The sequence below is a fragment of the Aegilops tauschii genome, chromosome 4 (genome assembly GCF_002575655.3).
Source record: "Aegilops tauschii subsp. strangulata cultivar AL8/78 chromosome 4, Aet v6.0, whole genome shotgun sequence".
Lineage (NCBI taxonomy): Eukaryota > Viridiplantae > Streptophyta > Magnoliopsida > Poales > Poaceae > Aegilops > Aegilops tauschii.
In genome coordinates, this window is record NC_053038.3 from 196,619,567 (window position 1) to 196,639,867 (window position 20,301).

At 48.5% G+C, this 20,301-nt stretch overlaps 2 protein-coding genes across 3 annotated transcripts in view; both read right to left on the bottom strand.

Moving 5' to 3' along the window:
* The window catches only part of LOC109771972 (uncharacterized), a 43,046-nt gene extending 25,532 nt beyond the window's left edge, over positions 1–17,514 (bottom strand). For both annotated transcript variants that reach the window (XM_020330669.4, XM_073496464.1), the window contains exons 1-12: positions 16,548–17,514; positions 16,351–16,455; positions 13,844–13,926; positions 13,626–13,710; positions 13,430–13,516; positions 12,545–12,606; positions 12,242–12,432; positions 12,102–12,162; positions 11,807–11,984; positions 11,084–11,122; positions 10,954–11,015; positions 10,841–10,877 (exon numbers count right to left, since the gene is read on the bottom strand). In XM_020330669.4, coding sequence (XP_020186258.1) covers positions 10,841–10,877; positions 10,954–11,015; positions 11,084–11,122; positions 11,807–11,984; positions 12,102–12,162; positions 12,242–12,432; positions 12,545–12,606; positions 13,430–13,516; positions 13,626–13,710; positions 13,844–13,926; positions 16,351–16,455; positions 16,548–16,604 — 1,047 coding nt within the window. In that variant the 5' untranslated portion in view covers positions 16,605–17,514. The remainder of the gene's footprint in view (positions 1–10,840; positions 10,878–10,953; positions 11,016–11,083; positions 11,123–11,806; positions 11,985–12,101; positions 12,163–12,241; positions 12,433–12,544; positions 12,607–13,429; positions 13,517–13,625; positions 13,711–13,843; positions 13,927–16,350; positions 16,456–16,547) is intronic.
* On the bottom strand, positions 16,809–17,783 carry LOC109771983 (uncharacterized). Its single transcript, XM_073496465.1, has one exon. The coding sequence runs from the start codon at positions 17,505–17,507 to the stop codon at positions 16,809–16,811; it is 699 nt and encodes a 232-aa protein (XP_073352566.1). The 5' UTR covers positions 17,508–17,783.
* Positions 17,784–20,301: the final 2,518 nt, after the last annotated feature.

Consider the following 20,301-nt stretch of genomic DNA (forward strand, 5'->3'; position numbering starts at 1 on the left):
TGCTATGAAATACTCCCTTGTCCTTTCTTATGATAAGAATGATGAGAACACTTGTTGGGTATCTCACCACTTGAATGATAGGTTTTGCATTTACGCTAACCTCATTTGTTTTTCCGAGTGTTTGTCATGTTCTTTCATTTTGAAGGATTCAAAAGGAGGTACCATCACGAGACATATTGGTTATGTGAAGGCATACAAGATGTGCAACTCCATCATCCTTGAGAAACTCCTAAAGGTGACCTCCTTCCCTTTGAGCCATTCTCATATATGCATATTGGACGGGTCATTCTTTCATTGTTGTTTCCTTCTTATTGTCTACATGATACATCTATTGGATGAAGGACCGACATTGGAGATCGACTCTATGGGCCTTCACATTGAGGAGCGCTCGGACTTATTGGATGCACCTTCGAACCTCCACTCATGCCACGACATCGAGCATTGGTACATCGACACTCCTTTGACACATTGCACCCCCACCTTCATGTTTGTTGATTGTGCTCATACATGTCATGCTCGATGGACATATCATAGTCACCACAAGTTTGCACCCTATGCATGGATTAACTCACATTATGCTTGTCTTGTTGCATCTATTTCCATGTCATCCATGATACATGAGCTTGTGCATTTCCTTAGCAAATTTGTTGTGATCTTTCTTGTTGGCATATTCATACATAATGATCACATTGCCTACCATCAATTGCATGATAACATAATCATATTGAGCATCCATTGCCATATTCATGCTATTGATAAACCGTCTCACTATGACATTATTTTGCAGCGTGGTTGCATTGATCACATTCACACCACATTTGTGTGCACAATGAATGCTTTTGCTCCCATGAATGCTTTACATCTCATTTCATATCATCTTGCTAAGCTTCATGTGCTTTGTCGTGAACAATCTTGCCTCACGGACTCATTCTTACATGATGGACACTTTGTGTGCGCTAACCATTGTATTTCCGAGTGTCGTTTGTGTTTGCTCTTTTTGTATGAATACCACTCCGGAGACACCTTGGAGTACTTGGATTGCGCCATGTCTTCCACTTCGTCCAACTACAAGTCCGTCCACGCCAATCGTTTCCATGGTGATGAGGTTTTCGATCCGAGGTCGGATCTTTCCCAAGGGAGGGGAGATGATGCGGAGCATCCGACGATCATCCCCTTGTACACTCGAGCCTACGCCATTGGACCTAAGATGAACCCGCTCCTAAATGCTTCTCCTTTCCATTCATGTGAGACATGGTTGCTACCTAATGCAAGGACACTACACATGCCTAGGTACCAAGGAGACCCTCTCGGAGATGCTCGGAATGATGGACAAGTCCCCAAGTACAAGGATGAAGGAGCACGACGAGAGAAACCGGAGAAAGTCTACAGGCCCCGGACATCCGGCCCTGGCCCAGACATCCGGCCCCTGAAGATGTCAACAACAGCAGCAGCCCAGCAACCGAAGTGCTACAGGGCCCGGACATCCGGCCAGGCCCCGGACATCCGGCCCCTCCCGCAAGCCCGGACATCCGACACCAGCCCGGAAATCCGGCGCCCATCACAGAACGTCCAGAAGCTGGATCTCGCCAGCCCGGACATCCGGCCCAGCGCCCGGACATCCGGCGTCTCGGGAAAGCCCGGACATCCAGCCCATCGCCCGAACATCCGGCCCCTCCTGCCTGCGTGCAGTGTATCCGGGCCGAAAGCCCATGTACCCCTTCGCCCCTTAGACTATATATACTCCCCCTCCACCTATGTTTTAGGGTTAGCAAAGGATTAGCTCATATGTGAGATAGAGCTTTGCTCATCCATTACGGATCTACTCCACGAGAGAGACCGCGGCCCCTCTACGGAGAAGATCCACCTTGGATTCAAGACCTCATGGAGAAGACCCCCATCAAGACCTCCTTACGGAGAAGAACCGGTTACCTTTGTATCGTCCTTTGTTGGATTTGGATCTTGTATCTTACCTTTGTGTTCATCGATCTAGCGCATGTGTGATCTATTCTTGTTGGTTGAGTGATTCTCTCGTGTTTTCCCTCGTGTTCCCCCTCGTGTCCTTCGAGTTCCTCTTTGGGATCCGCTCCTTTCGTGAAAGATCGGCCACCTAGGGATCCGCCCTACATCACCGGGGGACCCTGTCGATAGGCGAAGACCAGGACTCCAGGTGCTGGTATAAGCAGGAGGAGCACCGTAGGGAGACGGGGCCGTCCATGGCATGGGCCAGGCTTGAACGAGACCGGTCCAAGGATCATGAGATGGGCGCCATGTTGATGGAGCAGTAGGCACGGCCGGAAGAGGCGCTGGTGTTGATGTAGAGGAGCTGCCTGGCGACGCAGGAGTGACGCCCCGAGGTTGCGGCGGCCGATACACCGGGTTCTTGCCGCGATAATTAGGGCTTGGACGCCAGCCTTGAGGAGGTTGCAGATGCCGGAGGCGCAGTAGTGGTGACGGGAGTAGAGGGCCTTGCGCTTGTGTGGAAGACTTGGTGCGGACGAGCGGCCTTGCGGGCTTGTGTGAGAGATTCAAGCTGCAGCATAGAGCGAACCTCAGCAAAAGAAGGATGAGGACGCATCATGGGGATGAAGGCGACTTGCTTCTCGAATTGATCTCCAAGGCCAACGAGCAGAGCATTGATAGGGTGCGAACCTCCACATGATCGCCAAGCTCCCAAAGCTCATCACCGATGGCCTTGATCCGTTGGCAGAAGATAGTGACCGGTGAGTCCCCTTGGGCGATGGTGCGGAGCTCCGTGTGAAGTGCGTTGGTCCGGGCGTCGCTGTTATCTTGAAAGAGCTGACGAAGAGAGGCACATAGCTCGGCTGCAGTGGCACCGTCGTTGGAGACGAGATTGAACAGCTCTGTCGAGATGCGGGTGTATATCCATTGGATAATTGCTAGATCGTCTTGGACCCAACGTGGATTTGCCGGCTGCGGACGTAGACTCGATGTGATGCCGAAGACCGCATCTGTCGAGATGAATATGGAAAAGATGTCGCCAATGATAATAGTTATGCAAAGCTAGATCAAGGCAAATAGGGATGAAAGGAGAAACATCAGCAATGGAGTCAGCAAGGGAGATCGGAGCTGCTTGCATTGGATGTTGGAAGGTGGAGCTGGAGGTAGTAAGAGTCAGAGCACCGGTGGCGCGAGCATCGGCAACGGTGAAGAGAGGCCGCGACGGCAACGGTGGAGGTTTTGACGGCGGAGCCATGGTGAGGTGCGGAAAACCTAAACGTCTGATACCATGATGAAAGTGCAACTATCCCTGGGTGGTTTTGGTAATTCCTAACAACATATAGCTCATTGAGCTAATGCTATTTTAAGATAAATATTTCAGGAAAGCTCAATGATTGGCATGGCATGGATTAGAAAGTGGACCCCTCAAAATGCTAAGGACAAAAGATTGGCTCAAGCTCAAAGCACAAGACTCTACATTTTACTTTTAGTGATCCAAGATCACATTGAGTCCATAGGAAAAGTCAATACTATTAAAAGGGGGTGAGGTGTTGCTTAATGGGTTACTCGCTCAAAATGCTTCGTGATATGCTCCAAAAACCCTCGTAAGGGCCCCCCGGCCTCGCAAGGAGAACGACATCAAGGCCTCCCGAGGGGCAGCTCTCCGAGCCTGCCTCCCGAGGAGCGGAGGTTTCTATGCAGGTACCCAGCCTCACGAGGCTCTCCATGACGTAAGCCATGACGACCAAGGCCAAGCGGGCGCCAGCAGGCGCAGAGGAGGACAGTTTCCTTTTCGGTGCTAAGGGAGCAAGGCCAGGCGCAAGTTCCCGAGGAAGGCCCGAAAGCTTTCCATTCTGGTGCAATGAGATCAAGACCACGAGCTCGACGGGACGAATGTCATCACCAAGCCCACCGCTGCATCATGGCCAGAAGCTTTGCAGGTGAAGACCACCTTTCGTCAGGATAAGATGTACTACTTGTCCCCTTTCAAAATGGGCCATTGTGGGATCCCTTCCCGCCTAAATTATGAGGGAGATGACCAAGGCCACTATAAATATAGGCTAGCCTCCACCGTAGAGAGGGATCGGATCCATTCCACCTCCACTACCCGAGCCCTCGCGAAGCCGCTCATCCACTGTACTAGTTCATCCTCAGCCTCCTCGTGAGGCCAATCCACCACAAAGCAGGAGTAGGGTTTTACACCGCAAGGTGGCCCGAACCTGGGTAAACTGCCATCTTCATCTTCCCCGCTCGCACGAACTCGACGAGGCTAGGCCGTGGGGTGGTGAGCTTGAGGTTAGAGTTGGTGGAGATCTTCGCACACGCCCCAGAGTTCAAACCTTCTTGGGTTTACGGAGCCCTGAATACGACAAAAGGAAAGGAGTACGTGCTACGACCCATGTCGCCAAGCCAAGTGATCACCGACAAGCAAGCATCCACCTATCATGGAGAGAATAGTGAGAGAGTGAGCCACCAAAGAGAGTGAGCGCCACAAGCCAAAATTGAGTGCCTCCACGATAAGTGACAGGAAAAACTTAGTGCTTTTAGCCACCAAAAGAGATATGAGAGTTGTGTGTGAGCGCCCATCGAGTGTTCTTCACTGTCCTAGTGTGCAAAGATGAAGCAGCAAGAACTAACACCTCTCACCATCTACCTCTAGTGTTGTCTAATCTATTGCAAGAGTTCAAGGACGTGTTTCCCGATGAGCTACCTCCCGGATTACCTCCACTTCGTGACATCGAACACCGCATCGACCTCATCCCCGGTGCACCCCTACCGAACAGGCACCATACCGCGTCAACCCCAAAGAAATACAAAAACAAGTACAACGCCTCATTGACAATGGGCATGTATGTGAGAGCTTAAGTCCTTGTGCCGTTCCGGTTATTCTTGTGCCTAAGAGGGATGGTAGTTTTCGCATGTGTTCTGATTGCCGTCCAATAAATGCTATCACCGTTCGCTATAGGCATCCCATTCCACGCCTTAATGATATGCTAGATGAGCTTAGCGGAGCCACCATTTTCTCAAAAATTGATCTTAAAAGTGGCTATTACCAAATTCGCATTCAAGAGGGTGATGAATGAAAAACCACTTTCAAAACCAAGTTTGGCTTGTATGAGTGGCTAGTCATGCCTATGGGCTTATCTGAAGCACCTAGCACTTTCATGTGTGTTATGCATTATGTTCTTCGCAAATACATTGGCATATTTGTTGTGGTCTACTTTGATGATATACTTGTGTTCAGTGAATCTCTAGAAGATCATGTCACCTATCTTAGGGCCGTTTTGCAAACTCTTGGAAACGAACGACTTTATGCTAATATGGAGAAATGCACATTCGGTGTTGACAAGCTTGTTTTCTTGGGTTTTGTTGTGTCTTCTAAGGGTGATCATGTCGATGAAGCTAAAATTGATGCTATTAAAACTAGGCCACAACCAACAAACTTGCAACAAGTGCGTAGCTTCCTTGGCCTAGCCGGTTTCTATTATAGATTCGTTAAGGACATTAGCACTATTGCATCACCATTACATGCTTTGAGCAAGAAGAATGCACCCTTTGTTTGGGACCCTCTCAAGCTACCGCATTTGAGGAGCTTAAGAACTTGCTTACACATGATCCATTACTTGCTTTACCTAATTTTGATAAAACTTTTAAAGTGCATTGCGACGCTAGAGGTAATGGCATGGGTGGTGTGTTGATGCAAGAAAAGCGACCCATTGGTGAAAAACTTTCCGGAGCACAACTTAACTACCCCATATATGAAGTTGTATGCTTTGGTGAGTCTTGCATGCTTGGGAGCATTATCTTCATCCTCGTCAATTTGTCATCCAAATGGAGCAAGAGAGGATTAAATACCTTTAAGGTCAAACAAAATTGAATAAGCGACATGCCAAATGGAGTGAGTTCATTGTGTCATTTCCTTATGTTACCAAGTATATCAAGGGTAAGAAAAATGTTGTGGCGGACGCTCTTTCCCGCAAATGCATGCTTGTAACTCAACTTGAATTGAATGTCATAGGATTCTAGCACATCAAAGACTTATATGCACATGATGCTTCATTTGCCATTCCTTTTGCAAAATGTCTAACACATCACACTTGGGAGCGATATTATATCAAGGATGATTATCTTATGAGAGCTAACAAACTCAGTATCCCTGAGTCTTCTTTTCGTTTGTTGCTTTTGCAAGAGGCTCACGGCAGAGTACTTATGGGACACTTTGGACGCGGCAAGACATTCGCTTCGCTCTCCAAGAACTACTTTTGGCCCAAGATGTTTCGCGACGTCTCCCGCTACACCAACCGATGCTCTACATGTCGCAAAACTAAGTTCAAAGTTCAATCTCATGGTCTCTATATGTCACTTCCTATTCCGTATCACCCATGGGAAGATATTAGTATGAACTTTGTGCTTGGTTTGCCTAGAACTCAAAATGGAAAAGATTCGGTATTTGTTATTGTGGACCGTTTCTCTAAAATGGCACACTTTATTCCATGCAACAAGATAGACGATGCTTCACATGTTGCAAATCTCTTTTGTAGGGAAATCTTGCGTCTGCATGGAGTGCCCAAGATTATAGTGTCGGACCGCGACGTCAAGTTCCTTAGCTACTTTTGGAAGACCCTATGCGCCAAGCTCGAAATCAAGCTACTCTTCTCTTCAGCATACCATCCACAAACCGACAGCCAAAAGGAGGTCACCAATCAGACGCTATCTTCACTTCTTCGAGTCTTGATCAAGAAAAACGTCAAGAAGTGGGAGGAATGCTTGCACATCGCCGAGTACGCCTACAATCGAGCAAGACATTCTACTACCGGCAAGTCCCCCTTCGAGGTCGTTTATGGATTTAATCCATTGTCCCCATTGGACATTCTACCACTACCTCTACAAGAGCGCATCAACATGGCGCAAGCTATCTCAAGAAAGTGCATAATGATACAAGGCAAACGATCGAGCGCCAAGTACAATGACTCGTGACAAAGCTCAACATCAACAAACAACCCATGATAGTCAACATTGGAGATATTGTGTGGCTACACCTCCGCAAGGACCGCTTCCCCGACGAACGCAAGTCCAAGCTACTAGCTCGAGCCGACGGACCCTTCAAGGTGCTAGCACAATACAACAACAACGCCTACAAGATCGACATCCCACGCGAAGTATAACATGAGTGACATCTTCAACGTCACGGACCTATCTCCCTTCCATGGTGATGAGGCTTTCGATCTGAGGTCGGATCTTTCCCGCGGGGGGGGGGGGGGGGGGGGGGGGTGGTGCGGAGCATCCCCATGGACCTACCTTCGTCTCCCCAAGTGCCAAGTGGACCGATGACACATGCACGTGCAAGAGCTCTCGAGACCGAGGTGACATCTCTCCTCTTGCAATTCCCTTTCGAAACACACGAGACATGGCTACTACCTCAAACAGAGACACTTTGCATACTCAGGTACCAAGGAACTAGCAATGGACAAGCTAAAGAGCAAGGCCGAACGAAGGGAGAAGAGGAACGTGAAGACGGAGAAGAAAACGAGCAAGTCAGCAGCTACCCGGATGATCCTGACCAAGTCCCGGACGATCCGGCTACCGCGCACCAAGACTACTGCAGCCTCCTCGACGAAGCCGGATCGTCCGGACCAGCTCCGGATCATCCGGATGGAGCCAGACATCTGGACCAGGACCTGGACGACCGGACCAGCCGCTGCCTCCACGACACATCCGAACGATCCGGACGGTCACCCGGATCATCCGGACCTTGCCTGCGGGCATGACTTGGGCCGAAGCCCATGTAACTCCACCTACCCCTAGACTATATATACTCCAACTCTGCCCATGTTTTAGGGTTAGCATTGTGATAGCTCAACATTGAGATTGAGCCTTGCTCATCCACTTATCCCTACTCCTTTGGAGACCGAGACCTCCTAAAGGAGAAGATCCCCTAAGTGGATTCAAGACCCCTCTTGAGGGAAGATCCCCCTAGTGGATTCAAGACCTCTTACCTCACGGATTGGGATGAACTAGCTACCATGTATCCTCCCTTGTTGACTTTGGATCTTGTATCTCCCCTTTGTGTATGTGGATTTAGCACATGTGTGATTGGATCTCGTTGATTTGAGTGTTTTCCTCTCTTGTGTTCATCATGTTCTTCGGGAAATCCCCTCCATTTCGTGAAAGATCGGCCATTAGGGTTCCACCCTACAGCACAACACCTGGGCTCGTGACATCCACGGCACCCTTGCATCAACGAGATCGGGCAGTACCTGCAATTATGGCAGATCATGCAGAGCATCGAGCTCTCCGACGCCCCTGACAGGCTGATATGGAAGTTGTCCGCGAATGGCACCTACTCGGCGCAGTCATGCTATACGGCAACGTTCCACGGATCGATGACCTGCTACTCTTGGAAGCTAGTTTGGAAGAGTTGCGTGCCATGGCCATGGGTCAAGTTCTTCCACGGGTTAGCCAACCAGGACCGCTGTTGAACTGCTGGCTCGCCACAGCCTGCAACACCACCCGCGCTGCTTACTTTGTGATCAAGCACCGGAAACGCTTCGCCACCTGCTGCTGGATTTGCCCCCTCGCCCGACAGGCCTGGCACGAGGTTCTGGCCTGGCTGCGCATCTCGGCCCCAACACCCAACCAGAAGCCTACTCTTATGGACAGGTGGCTGCACGCCAAGGGGAACACGCCGCCGATCCTTCACAAGGCTCTGAAATCCGTCGCGCTGCTTGTGCCTTGGATGATCTGTAAGCATAGAAATAGCTGCTTCTTTGACAACGAAAGACCCTCCCTTCATACGCTAGTCGATAGGTTCAAGGACGACGCTCACTCTTGGGCACAAGCCGGGGCGACTGGCCTTAGGATAGTGTTACCACAAACCTGGGATGTGCACTGATCTTGATGTAATCCGCGCTTCCTCGGACACTTGTAACTGAACTCCTACCTTTTTCAATGCAAAGAAACGCAAAGGTCCTTTGCGTTTTCTCGAGAAAAGAGTGTTGCGCGATCTGGAGAATACCAAGACTGCAATTGTTCATCTTGAAGGCAAATGAGAGGCTGATCCGTTGGATCTGGCACTTGAACTGCATGAACTGAAGACCATTTGTGCTTAATAGTTCTATGCTCGAAGCACCCGGGTTCTTCACGCACAAAAAACGGATGCACAACCACAGTAGCATACGGAGTAGGAGATAACCATTCTGCCAATTTATTCCACGCCCTTGGTTGGCGGTCCTGTGGCCTCCACACATATCCAGAATCACCATAGATGCAGTCGTGAGTTATGCCATGGAACATGGCAGCGTTGTTCACAGCAATCTGCACTCAAATAGGGGGCAGCCATTGTTGTTGCTCAATGTAGGATGGACGCATGCGCTCATCGTGGTCAAGGCTTCCTGTCGAATAGGTGGTGCTTCTCGGGGCAGCAATGCCGATGGTGTCGACGACGTCATAGTGGTCCGCCTCGCTGGTCACTGGGGAAACCAACCGGGGAAAGGCATCGTTGGTAGTGAGAAGAGGCATCACCCAATCGCTCTTATGGGCGAGGGATTATGCCGAGCACTTGGTTGGCGGAGGTGCAGTAAGGTTGCTGGAGACGAAGAGGATGATGTTGTAGTCCAACTCGCTCGCTGCTAGAGGAAAGGTGTTGAAGTAGGGCAATGGTGAGTCATCTAGTTCCTGCACGCTGGCCCTAGGGTCGACATCGGTTGTGGTCGCCACCGGAGGGACGACCTTGGCGGTAGAGGATGCACCGGTGCTGATTGAGGGTGTCGCCTGCGCAGTTGTGGGTTGCTCGACCTCCCGAAGGATGAGATCAACCCTGAGCTCAGAGTGGATGGTGGTGGCGGTGTCGTGGACCTCGTCGACACTGGCGACAACGTCGATCTGGGTCGAGCACTCCATCATACAGGTGAAGGGCACTATCTCGATACAGATTGGGGATGCGTCGTGGGCGACCGCAGGGACCTCTCGGGCATGGGTGGTGGCGGAGAAGGCGTCAGGAACAACCATAGGGATGGTGGTGCCGATGGAGAGACCGCCATCGGAGGCCATGACGGCCGAGCACGTCAATGGCGGAGGCAGAGCTCCTGGAGTGAGCAAGGTCGCTCGCAGCTCAAACTGCTTGTCCCAGGCGTCGTAGTGTGCTTTCGTCTCCGCACAAAGCTTGTCCAGGTAAGCTTTTACTTCCAGATGCATGGTGGTGGATAGAATTGTGTGCTAGAAAAAAAATTGGGCAGAAATTTGTGTGAATTTGGGGACGAATTGGAGATGAATCGGAAGGCTGGAGGGAGGCTCTGATACCACGATGTTAGGATCCCAACTCACAATTCACTAATCTCACATAACTACAGAGGAATTCAGTTCGGATACAGGTCTTGAGGAAAAAGAAAGGCGAACAGGGGAGGGAGCCGGAGGTAGAAGAAGATAGAGCCATCGTGCCGAATCGCCAGATCCAAGACCGGATAATCTCCTGCTACTCGTCGTGCTGGTATTTGTACTTGGCCCTGTTCAGCAGGGTGCACATCTTCAGGTCCGGCCCATGTACAAGTGGCTTGGTGGGCTTGCTGCCTTGGCTGCCATGGTAGCGCTTCTTGTCGACGCTGCTGCTGATGTGGCTGCCATGGCAGCACTTCTGGAAGATCTAGCCTTGGTAGTATTTTGGGTCGCTGACAGCTAAGTTTTTACATGCAACACCACCAGCTGAGTTGTTGCTGGATAGCAGGTCAACCTGACCAGGCATGGGCAAGTTCTAAAATGCTTCGGTTGTGGCACTATTTGTATTTTGGTGGTTCTTTCTAGGTAGTCAATGTGTGTAATATAAACCTTGAAAAGACAGGCGTGCACACAAATGGTTGGTAATCTTGCAAACAGAGCATGAATTTACCTCTAGATAAAAACGTCCATCTGGAAGTGGCTCGCACCTACACATTTATGAAGACAGGTGAGACCGGAAGTGTTGGCAGAATTTTGACAAAAAATGAAGAAAACTGGACTCACTCAAGAATTTCCACCTCACAACCACAGTCAGCTATAGTTCCCGTCGCAGAATCAATAGCAACCTGGATTATATAATCAGTCAATGAATGAACTCTTTAGGCAAGCATAATATCTCAGATTTGAAACTGACCATTCCCATCCGATGATTCCCTTCCATTATTCTCCTTACCTGTTTCCAATGGGGAAAACAAGGCTGTGAATATATTGATAAAACATATCCTAGCAGTGTTTTAAAACATAGCAAATAAGCTAAGTTACAACTCAATGGAGGTTGTGGAATCACAGGAATGATTGTGTGTTTAATAGGGCAGCATGATGTAGCCGCCTTATAGCTTCTGCTTTTTTGGTCGAGGTCGTTAATAGTCAGTGGCGTGCTTGTAATTTACTCATTAAGTGGTGTGTGGGTGGGGTTCGGGGTTGTATTTTGACTTTTGACTTTTGACTTTTTAGTGCAATGATACGGCAGCTCTCCTGCGTATTCGAGAAAACATCTCAATGCAAATGGATGGATAGCAATATGGTCAACTATGTAAACAAAGAAGAAATACCCATCTGGAATTTTGTACAGATTTGATACCAGAAGGTGACGGATAGAAAGATATTTTTTATTTCTGTTTTATTTACATTAAGAGTTTACAATAAGGATTTAGGGAAAATATATGTTCTGATTATTCAACCTACAATTTTGTACAGCAAGCTTTCTGGGAAAATATGATGAATCTTACTTAGCTACACCTGCAAGCTACATATCAACTTGCAACCATGCAGTAAGATATGTTGATTAAATCAGAAGGTGCATAGCTGTAGACAAATGCATCTTACAAACAAAAAAACTAAATTGCAATAGTTGTACCATCAGCCTGTAGCGAGGTTCAAATATGTTCAGTGCCATCTTTTGGCATGGTAATACGACATCCATAACAAAGAGAGGCATCAAATCAATGCCTGCATATGTCATATTTTCATGTTCTGACCTCCTCTCAGCATATTCTTCAGGGAAATTTTTCTGAATTATGTTGCTCAATGTTACGCTGAGGCATTGAAACATGACTAACATCAGAGAAATCAAGGGAAAAATGAATGCCTAAAGGGAAACGAAACTTCAGTTCAAATGAATAAATCTAATTTTGTAAGACAACAAAAAGTACCTTATAGGATAAGTTCTTGGACCAATAAAAAGAACTGTCCGACACATGGGGCACTTATTGCCTATTGAAAGTAGCACATGATGTGAAGCTCAAACTAACAAAAGCAGCTAATCAAGTATATTAATATTTGCTGAGCTCACCGTGATCCATTGCCTGATGTAAACAAGAGCGACAGAACGTGTGCCCACATGGAGTGGTAACTGGTTCAAACAATAGTTTAAAACACAATGTGCACTCAAAATCATCAGTCCTATCTAGCCTTGGGCATCTTGCTCTGGCTGCAGCATTTGTACTTCTATCCAGATCACTGAGGCAGGTTTGCAGGATATGGCTATACATGTAGCAAACAAGTATTACAAAATGTGCAAGAGGATCAGTATCACCTTCGAATATCTGCTACCTATTCAGTGAATATGAATATCACCATGGATCAACAATCGTACCTGAGGGGATCAACTTGAAGACCAGCCAGAAGGGACTCACGTGCCTCCTGATATCGCTCCAGCTGCATATGCAAGGAAACACGATCCAAGGGTTACCCCAACAGATGATAATAAGGGAGGACTGATAAAAGTTGTTGAATTTATGTCTTAAGGACTCTCAGATCAGCTATTGTCCTCTTAAAGGTAGCCTGTCCATAATAAAGTGATAAAGCAACATGACATTACAGAAGCATATTTCTGGTAAGAATACTGAACTTCTTTCTGCTTGGACAAAATTAGAACTTATATATTGTAAGTCTTGACAATATGAAAAATAACTGTATTACAAAGCATATAATTACAATGCAAATCTGTAGAACAAAATATCATAGAAACAGATATGTAGGAGATAATTGCACCAATGGTGCGAGAATAGTGTGCTCTGTCTTCTCTGCTTTTGCAAATTCCCACCAGTACTTTGTAATTTGGCAGACTGCGGCATGTACAATGTTCTTCCAAATTTTGGTGCGTAATTACCACCTTATATTTTTGGATCAGGTGGACAGATCTTAAACTCAACTCATGTGAAAGAAAATGAAAATAAGGAGCAGAAATAAATAATTTTGAAGTACTGGTGGTGGTGGGAGTCTGCAAGAGCGCAAAACTAGAGGTATAATCAATGGAACAGTTTAAATGAGTAAGATACAGTGTGAGGCTAAATAACCAAAACGTCAACCAAGTCAACCAAAGTTCTCCTGCAAATCCCAATAAACTATCCTAGATGGTGAAAAGCTACAGCTAAATTGAATTATACTATCCAGGCGTAAGCATTGGGTGTTGTCCCCATGAAATAATGCTGAAGCTAAGATATATAAAAAGAACAAAAGTAAAGTTTCAGGGTGTTACCAGAATAAGTGCGTATGCCTTGAGAAGATATGGCCTAGGAGAATTACCGTGGGTAGTTACTACCTTCTCTGCATCCTTCAGAGCTAACTGCAGCAAAATTTACTTACAAAATAATAAGAATTAATGATCCATACATTCACTTATTTTCAAATCTGAATTTCACATTGGTGAGGAAGACCTTTTTAGCTACTCATACCTCTGCATGTGTTGTAGGATCAAGGCCATTCAATGGCTGGTACTCTGAGTCGGCTGCTGATCTCTCCCTCAGAACTTGACTTATCCTGCCATAAAAGCAGCCACGAAAGGGTCATGAATACAGACCAAATATTTCAATATGGATTTCTGAGCAGTAGCATAACTGCTTACCTATATTGCATAAGAATGGCATTAATATAACATTGTGAAGGAACTTACAAACAGAAAGCAGAACTTCGATTGCTAAGGATAATCGGATCTCCTGATCTCAAATTGTGAGCTTTAGAATAAAATGAAATAGCCTGAAACAGAACCATATCAAGCATCATAAACAATGAAGTCAACAGATCGAGTAATCAAGTTTGTGCAAGTGAATGTGGAATGGTGGTGGGGATTGGCCGAGGATCGGTAAGTCTGATACCAAGTTGTCACGGTCCTAGGCCGATGAACGTGAAAGGGTTGGGGGTACAGCTCCAAGGAGGGAGGCTTGGCCGGCCATGGTGCCAGGGATGACAGGGAGGGAAGGTTGGGGACGGGGATTAGATCTTTACTAGTTTATTCTCATTTGTTCCATAATCCTTATAGGGTACATGGTGTCCCTTTTATAGGGAAGATTCGACTTGAAGCCAAAGAATAGAATCTCAACTTTCCTAACAAACCATGTCTCTGTCTTCCTAACTGAACCATATCTTTCGTAACTAAATAGATAAAAAAGGGTAGCCCGGTGCATGTAGCTCCCGCTTGAGCAGGGTCAGGGGAAGGGTACGACCATTTTGGGTCTATTGTACGCAGCCTTTCCCTACATTTCTGTAAGAGGCTGTTTCCAGGACTTGAACCCGTGACCTCATGGTCACAAGGCAGCAGCTTTACAACTGCGCCAAGGCTCCCCTTCTTTCGTAACTAAATAGATATCCTTACTAATTATCTCTAATGAAACAAGGGATGAGATACGCACGTCTCACAATGAATATCTCAGAAAAGTAAAGGATATAAATGACAAGAAAAATGACTGCCAGCGCTAAGATAAATAAAACTAGATGTCATTTTAACATTTGAGCCAGGTAAGGAGGTAACATTATTCGAATATTGAGAACTAAGCACTAGCTCAGTGGCTAGAGCCCACGGTGGTGGTCTCACCCACCCGTGTTTGAGTCCGCGTAAAATGCATTCCGCTGGGGTGTTATCCAGAGGTATTTCTGCACAGAGGTCTCATATCCTATCTAACTAACGGGCAGTTAGCAAGGGATTCTTCCCCCTTTAGCCAACGTTTCAATATTGTTCAAATATTTATGCAGTGATGCAACAATAGTCGAAACCTTTACTGGGTTTTGTCCATAGTTACAGAAAGTTATCATAGTCGAATGAGGCAGTGCCCTACCAGCTCCATGACAACAAGAATGTCCAAAATAGAAGGACTAGAACATGTAAAACCGCAAACATCTAATGTCCCAAAGAGACAAGCCTCATTAGTTACTAAATCAACCATTCCTGTAATTAAGAAGCATCATAAACTGATGTGAGCCATTGGGAATGGCTCGACGGCCCTGTTTTGGGAGGATTGCTGGATTAATGGGCAGTCGGTCCGCGAGCTCGCACCCCTGCTCTACCAGTGCATCCCCAAATGGCGACGTAAAGAGAGAACGGTGGCGGAAGGGCTCGCCGGGTCCTCGGTCTTCACGAGATCGGCCAATACCTACTGCTTTGGCAGATCGTGCACTGCACGATCCTCTCGAACGAGCCAGACTGGCTGCTCTGGAAGTGGACGGCCAACGGCATCTACTCGGCGCAGTCATGTTATGCGGCCACTTTCCGGGGATCTACGCAGTGCCCCTCCTGGAAGTTGGTTTGGAAAAGCTGGGCACCACCACGGGTAAAATTCTTCCACTGGTTGGCCAACCAAGATCGCTGCTGGATGGCAGAAAGGCTTGCGCGGCTCAGACTGCAGCATCATCCCAGATGTCTCCTTTGCGACCAGGCCAAGGAAACAATCCAACACCTGCTCCTGGCCTGTCCCTTTGCTCGACAAACTTGGCATACCATCCTGGACTGGTTGCGCATGCCGATCCAGGCACCAGATCAGGAACCCACTGTCATGGAATGGTGGCTGCGCGCGAAGGAACATATGCCGCTGACGCATCGAAAGGCCCTCGATTCCATCGCCTTGCTCGTTCCCTGGATGATATGGAAGCACAGGAATGCATGTGTCTTCGACAATGCGATGCCCTCCATCGATTCGCTAGTTGATAGGATCAAAGACGAGGCCCGATGTTGGGCAAAGGCAGGAGCCCAGGGGCTTAGGGTTGTTCTGCCCACATCCTGGGATGTCCATTGATCGGGCTCATGACATTGTAAAACTCACCTCCTAGGAGGATTGTTCTCTCGTCCATCTTTCCAACGAAATGAAACGCAAGCGTTTTCTCGAAAAATTGACTAACTAACATGAACACAGTATTTCCTTTCCGGTGCTGGTACAAAAGATATATCAGCATGCCGCACTAAATTTTCTGTTCGCATCACACCATTCACCAATTCAGGCACTCGTGCATCAACATACAAAACTAAGCCGCCCGTAGCCCTGTTACATCTTACATGCACTTGCCCTAGTCAGTCCCAATCCAGTTCCCATCCTCTCCCGATAACTGAAGCTGCTGCCGTCAAACCATCGGACACCGTCGGGTGCAATCGGGCTACATAGGACGAACAGAGTGGGCAAGTTAGTGGATTACCTCGTCGAAGCGGCGCTCCCGGAAGGCGCGGGCGCCACACTGTGCGAGGTCGAACACCTCCCGGTGCTTGTCCGGTGGCATCTCCATCTTGTCATCCCTCTCCAACTGCGCGGCACAACGAGAAGGGAAATCCAGTTCAAATTCAATCAAGTAAAAAGGAAAACCTTCTCCCTTCAAGGGAAGCGAATCAGACGCACCGATGGGAAATCCTCGACTACGAGCGCGGCGGAGAAGGAGGCGCTCGGCGTTACCATTTGGAAATCGCGGTGGGAGTAGGGATTGTATTGGGGAATGGGGGTTTGGCGAGCAAGGGGATTGGAGTTTGGACTTTGGGAAGGTGGTGGTGGTGGGGGAGGATGCTGCGTTCGTGCGCCGATGCCCAGTGGTTTTTGCGCGGCCACGGCCACGAAGACGTGTCCCAGTATTGTTTGCTAAGAGCATCTCCAGCCGTTGCGTTCCTAGGAGGCATTTCTTTCGTCACTTGGGGGCTGCCAGCAAAAAAAATTGACTGGGAGCGGAAAAATTTCCACTCGTTGCGCCCCAGAGCGCGCCCGCGCCCACGGCCATCTTGTGCTTGTCGCCGCGCTCTGCCTGTAACCCATTGGAGTCGCCAACAGAAGCAGCAACGGCCGCCGCGATTCCGTCGCAGTGCGGCAGCGCCTTCGTCGGCCATCCGCCCGGAGGCGACAGCGCAAGGGAGCGGGCCGGAGAGGAGCGCGAACACGCGCTCCGGCAGTAGGCAGCTCGCCGCCCTTGGACTGCAGCCGCGGGGCAACGAAGAAAGGCGAGCCAGTAGGCGAGGAGGCCAAGCCGGCGCAGCTCGTCGTCCTCGCGGATTCGGCAGAGCCGCTAGAGTCGTCCGCGGAGGGCTTGAGCAGCGGGTCGGAGACGTCGCAGGCGGCGAAGGCCTTGGCGGTGACCTGGACGGCGCTGTCCTGGCTGGGCGGGTAGAGGAAGAAGAGGGCGTCGCCGAGCTTGACGGGGACGGACTTGGCCCACCGCACGTACACGTCCGGCTTGGTGGACGGCGGGATCCCCCACGCGTCCAGCCCGCCCACCTTGTACTGCGCCGCCAAGCAGCCGGACAAGGAGGACATGGAGACGCACAGCAGCAGCAGCAGCGCCAGAGCCGCTACAGTCGCCGTCGGCGTGCCCATCGTCCTCTGCTTGCTTCTCACACTCTGCCCAAGCTCAAGCTCGGGTTGGAATTGGATGCTACTCTGCTCTGCTAGGGGCTTTGTACCGGATTGGGTGTGGCTAGATGCGGAGGAGGAGCTCAGCAGCACAGGTCGACAGCGGCCGTGGAGGCCGCGACGGCGACGCCCGCGGCGCGGAGGACGGGCGCGGAAGGTGGTGGCCTCCTCGGCCGCCGCCTCGGCGTCGGGCACGAGCAGGTCTCCGGCGTCGACGAGGCTGAGGCGTGCCAAGCGGCGGGGACGGGAGCGGTGGAGTTCGGTGCCCGTGTGTGTGGAGGGAAAGAGAGAGGAGGGAGCATGTGGGTGGGCCAGCGCCCACAAAAGTGAGTTAACAGGAGAGAGATGCTGGCTGGTGGGCCAGCGCCCACAAAAAGGCGAGATTAGGCCTCTAGGAGCCCCCGGTGCGCTGGGTGTGGCATGGGGGTCGCCGGCGCGAATTTTTGCTTTTACCGGCAAAAAATAACGAGTTGGGGCCCGAGTGGGGCAGTTTTTGCCCGCAGGCGCCCAAAAAATGACTTGGGGAGGCTTCTTGGGGGGACTAGTGGAGATACTCTAAGGCCTTGTTCGGCACTGGTGTTTTTACACCCCCAACGGGCCCTCAATTCCCCAATAATCCCACCCCATAATTTCCTGCGTTTGGTACAAGACTGTGGCTGGCAGAGCAGCAACAATATTCTGATAAGATGATGGTGATAGATCCATGGGATCATGTAGGCCAGGATTTCGGCAGCAGTGGTAAGAGGGGATGGGGTTTTACCTTCTCCCGCGCTCGTGGAGCCAGAGCTGGAAGCCATGGCGATGGTGGCGATGGTGACAACAGAGAGAGAGCGAGGTGGTGGCAGTGGTGCTTCCCGTCACTTCGAGGCTAACCTAGACCAGTAGGTTGTGTTGGTGGGGTGTGCGGCGGTGCGACGAACCTCGTAGTGCGTGCCCCGGCCCCACCTCTTTATATAGCCCGCGTGACAGGGGGCCGTCAACCATAAATGGGTTGAGCGTCCCCGATCAGGACGCGGATCTAAGGGTCCGGTGGGCCGTTGGGCCCACACGGGAGGAGATCAACCTAACATTGTCCCCCTTAATCTCAACTTTACTTTTAATCATATACTCTTTACTTTACTCGTTTCATCACAGATCAATACATAGAACATGTTTCATCGTCACAGCTCAATTGCCGATAAAATCAGACAGCTACAACATACCCCTCTGTTTTGAAAAAAAAAATTGTTCCTTTTGGGCCTCTCATGATCCAGGAGTCATAGGCTTTCCCTTAAACCCATGCCGGCTATGTGTTCCTTGAACACATTGGGTGGTAAGCCTTTCGTGAGCGGATCTGCAAGCATATCCCCTTATATGCTCGAGACTTATAGTGTGATCCTGGATTTTATCTTTCACAACATAATACATTATCTCTATTGTTTTGGCAGCATTACTCGACTTGTTGTTCTGAGCATAGAATACTGCGGGCCGGTTGTCACAGTACATCTTTAGTGGTTTGTGAATGCAATCTAACACTTTCAAGTCGGGTATAAATTTCTTTAACCATATCGCCTGCCTCGTGGCCTCATAATATGCTATAAATTCTACATACATCGTGGGCGATGCAACTATTAACTGTTTGGAGCTTCTCCGCGAAATAGCCCCTCCAGCGAGAGTGAACATGTATCCTAACGTGGATTTTCTATCATCTCTGTCCCCCGCAAAATCTGTGTCTGAATACCCTCTTATCTCTAGGGAATCAGATCTTCTGTATGTTAGCATGAGGTCCTTCGTGCCTTGCGCATAACACAAAGCTTTCTTTACCATCTTCCAATGCTCTATGCCTGGATTGTCTTGATATCTACCGAGTACCCCGGTAATAAAAGCTAAATCAGGGCGAGTGCACACTTGTGCATCTGTAAGCTTCCAACAGCCGAAGCATATGGTACTGCTTTCATTTGATCGATCTCATACTGGTTCTTGGGACATTGGAATTTTCAGAACTGTCGCCCTTGACTATAGGAGCAGGTGTGGCTTTACTCGCATGCATATTATACTTTTTAAGAACCTTTTCTAAATAGGCCTTCTGCGATAATCCTAAAACTCCATTTTCCCTATCTCAGTGAATTTTTATGCCCAAAACATATGATGCTTCACCAATATCTGTTATATCAAAATTTGAGGACAATAACTTCTTTGTTTCTTGTAGCAGACTAACATCACTGCTAGCAAGCAAGATATCATCCATATACAAGATTAGGAAAATATATTTTCCATTTTAAAACTTTGCATAAATGCAGTTGTCCTCAATATTCTTTTTAAATCCAAAACTTGTAATTGTTTCATTAAACTTTAGATACCACTGTCTAGAGGCTTGTCTTAATCCATAAATGGATTTCATCAGGCGGCATCCCATATCTTCCTTACCTTCCATGATAAAACCCTTGGGTTGTTTCATGTAAACTTTTTCTTTTAAATCCTCATTCAGAAATTTCGTCTTTACATCCATTTGATGTAACTCTAAATCAAAATGTGCAGCTAATGCCATTATGATTCTGGAGGAATCCTTACATGAGACTGGGGAAAATCTCATTGTAATCTATCCCTTCTCTTTGTGTAAATCATTTTGCCACAAGTCATCCTTTATACTTTTCTACATTCCCTTTAGAGACATACTTAGTTTTGTAGACCCATTTACAACCTACTATTTTTCCTTAGGAATATTCTCTAAGTCCCAAACATCTTTGGAACTCATTGATTTCATCTTGTCTTCCATTGC

Coding starts and splice junctions, on each gene's coding strand:
- LOC109771983 (XM_073496465.1), bottom strand. CDS start 17,507: ATGGGCACGCCGACGGCGACTGTAGCGGCTCTGGCGCTGCTGCTGCTG.